The sequence below is a fragment of the Geospiza fortis genome, unplaced genomic scaffold (genome assembly GCF_000277835.1).
Source record: "Geospiza fortis unplaced genomic scaffold, GeoFor_1.0 scaffold176, whole genome shotgun sequence".
Taxonomy (NCBI): Eukaryota; Metazoa; Chordata; class Aves; order Passeriformes; family Thraupidae; genus Geospiza; species Geospiza fortis.
In genome coordinates, this window is record NW_005054514.1 from 238,123 (window position 1) to 241,115 (window position 2,993).

The 2,993-nt window shown below is 39.9% G+C and overlaps 1 protein-coding gene across 1 annotated transcript in view; it reads left to right on the forward strand.

Annotated features, from left to right (window-relative positions):
• The window catches only part of LOC102043039 (zinc metalloproteinase-disintegrin-like batroxstatin-2), a 26,639-nt gene that overhangs the window by 9,886 nt on the left and 13,760 nt on the right, over nucleotides 1–2,993 (forward strand). The window contains exons 10-11 of the mRNA XM_031063568.1: nucleotides 1,008–1,092; nucleotides 2,505–2,635. Of these exons, the coding sequence (XP_030919428.1) occupies nucleotides 1,008–1,092; nucleotides 2,505–2,635 (216 nt within the window). The remainder of the gene's footprint in view (nucleotides 1–1,007; nucleotides 1,093–2,504; nucleotides 2,636–2,993) is intronic.

Genomic DNA, 2,993 nt, shown 5'->3' on the forward strand with positions numbered 1-2,993 from the left:
TCCCTTCCCTTCCCAAACCTTCCCTTCCCAATCCTTCCCAAACCTTCCCTTCCCAAACCTTCCCTTCCCATTCCTTAAGAATTGGTCAGCAACACATTCAAGACCCTTTTAATTCCTTAAAAATCGCTCACCAAACTCATTCAAGACTCTTTTTATTCTTTAAAAAATGGTCACCAAACACATTCCAGGTACATTTTATTCCTTAAAAATGGCTCACCAAACTCATTCAAGACCCTTTTTATTCCTTAAAAATCGCTCACCGAACACAATCAAGGCATTTTTTATTCTTTAAAATTTGTCACCAATCAGTGGCACAATCCTGACCCGGATTTCAGCCATTACAAGACTGGCTTTTACCAATTCCAGGACAAAAAAATAAATCCAAGTTCTCTCTCTCTCTTTTTTTTTTTTCTTTTTTTTTTTTTTTTCTTTTTTTTTTTTTTTCTGTCATGGAGCACAAATAAATTCCTGCCAGGACACAGCATCCAATCCTTCCAACAGAATCCCTGCCAAAACAGGGGATGGGAACTTTTCCCTTACCTAAGACTCTTCTGGTTTTGCTCACTCAATAAAGTTGAGTGTCCTGGGGACTGCAGCAAAGTCTGACAACTTAAAGAGTCATAACATGAAGTTTACCAGGAAGATGATGAATTAAATTTCCCCAAAAATGTGGGAAATGCCAAATTAAGCCAGCATTGACCTCACTTTTCTGTCTCATGTCCAGAGGTCCTGACTCATCCCAGCCCTTTGCTGCATTTGGACCTCTTTACACTCCAACAAATGCTTTAAATCTGATGAACCACCACAGAATTTAAGTAATTATTAAAATAAAAGTGCTTCAATTGTTTGGTTTTTTTTATTTGCAGGGATCTTAAAATTAAATATTTGATTAGATGTGAGATTCCATCTGGAGCTGGGGATGGAACCTCAGCTTGATTTGGAGAAGCTCCCTGAGTTCAGAGCCCATCCTGGGCACCCCCCTGATCTCACTGTGTGCTTCCTTCCAGAGGCCTGGACTTCGAGGGCACCACGATTGGATTGGCCTTCATGAAATCCATATGCAGTGATTCATTTTCTGCAGGTATTATTCAGGTCTGATTCATTTTTATTTCATTTTTTAAAGCCTTTCCTATGTTTTTTTTTCACTCTGCCAGTGAAGAACCTTTGTGAATATTGTTGGGTTTAGGGCACTTTCAGTTCTGTGGTTCATTATTGGACTGCAAAAATTCAAAATCAGAGCCCTGGAAGTGTCCAAGGCCAGGCTGGACAGGGCTTGGAGCAACCTGGGAGAGGGGAAAGTGTCCTGGCCCTGGAACTGGATGGGATTTAAGGTCCCCTCCAGCCCAAACCATTCTGGGATTCTGGGATTTTATTTTAAATGAAGTGCGAGGGGGTAAAGAATGCAAACGCATGATGTACACACCTCCATGGTGCCTATTTTATCTATATATATATATATATCTTTTAATAAATATCTTTCTATCTATAAATAACTTTAAATATTAAATAATAAGATATAATCCAAATAGATGCACAGATGGGGTGAGCACCACATGACCCCTCATGCATCATGAGAATAATTCTGCTTGTGTTGGGAAGGATGAAAGTTTGACAAGAAAGTCTCACAGATCTGTGTGCCTGGCAGAAAGGTTTTTGAGTGTAGAATCTGAAGGAATAAAAATGAAAGCAAGTTTTGGTATAGAAGAAAAGAATTGCTGAGCCAGTCTTACTGGATAACCAAGGGGGCAAAGGGTGTGTGAGTTAGAAAGGGTTTTTATGGCTCAGAGCAAAGGATAAACCCACCTCAAACAAGGAGATGTTTTTACCAAGCAGGAAGAGAGCACAGGCAAACAACACAGCAAATGTGGCAAAAAAAGTCTCAGAATTTTCCACTGCAAGAAAACTGAGAAACAACTTCTAGCTTAAACTGTAATGTACTGACTTTTAGTGACTGGAGAACAGTAACATGAATATGGTAATTATAGCAGTTATGATAGACTGTAGGTGAAAGAAAAACTGTCGTGTTTTTTTATTGCAAATCAAAGGTGACTCTGACGTTGGTGACGAGAGAGAATGATGCATCTGACTCCATTGATATCAGAAGGCTAATTAATGACTTTATTATGCTATACTATGTACATTGTATCTAAACTGAATCTGCCCTGCACTCACTGTTGCTCACAACTGCTCAGAACAGCACTCACCTCTGATTCTCCCCTGACTGTCCCATCACAGTCTGACACACACACACACACACCTGGCCCTGATAGGGAAACAAAAGGAAACAAAACATCCTCACTTTGGGTAAACAATCCTTGCATTCTACTTTGGCACAACACAGCACAGCAAGTGAGATAAGAATTGGGTTTTCCTTCTTCTCTGCTTGTCTCACAGCTTCTCTCTACTCAGAAGGCACGTGAATACCACATTTTTTGTTTTCTCTGTTGTTGCTGCTTGCTCTAAAACACACATGGGAATAACAAACAGCTTTCCTCGCTCCCCAGGACCACAACAGGAACGAGGTTGCAGTGGCAGCCACGATGGCCCACGAGATGGGGCACAACCTGGGCATGAGCCACGACACCCAGGCCTGCTCGTGCAACGATGACATCTGCATCATGACCGACACCGTCAGGTGGGGCTGCAAAGGGGTTCTGGCCGGGCTGCCAGCCCCCAGACCGGGACAGGCCTTCTGTCCAGTGGCATTATTCCATTCAATTATTCAAACAAATCCATTTTAAAAACTGGATGAAATCCCAGGCCATTGTCAGATATTCCCAGACAGAAACCCCACAAAAAACCCAACCCAAAACTACTTTAGTCCTTATATATTTAGAAAAATGTTTATGTGTATATTTCTTTCCATTTATTTATTTATATATATTTCTTTATTCTTACATTTATTCCTTTACATCTATTTATGTACATTTAATATTTAAAATGTTAAATTATTATTTATATATACATATCTAAATATATATATTTATATTATA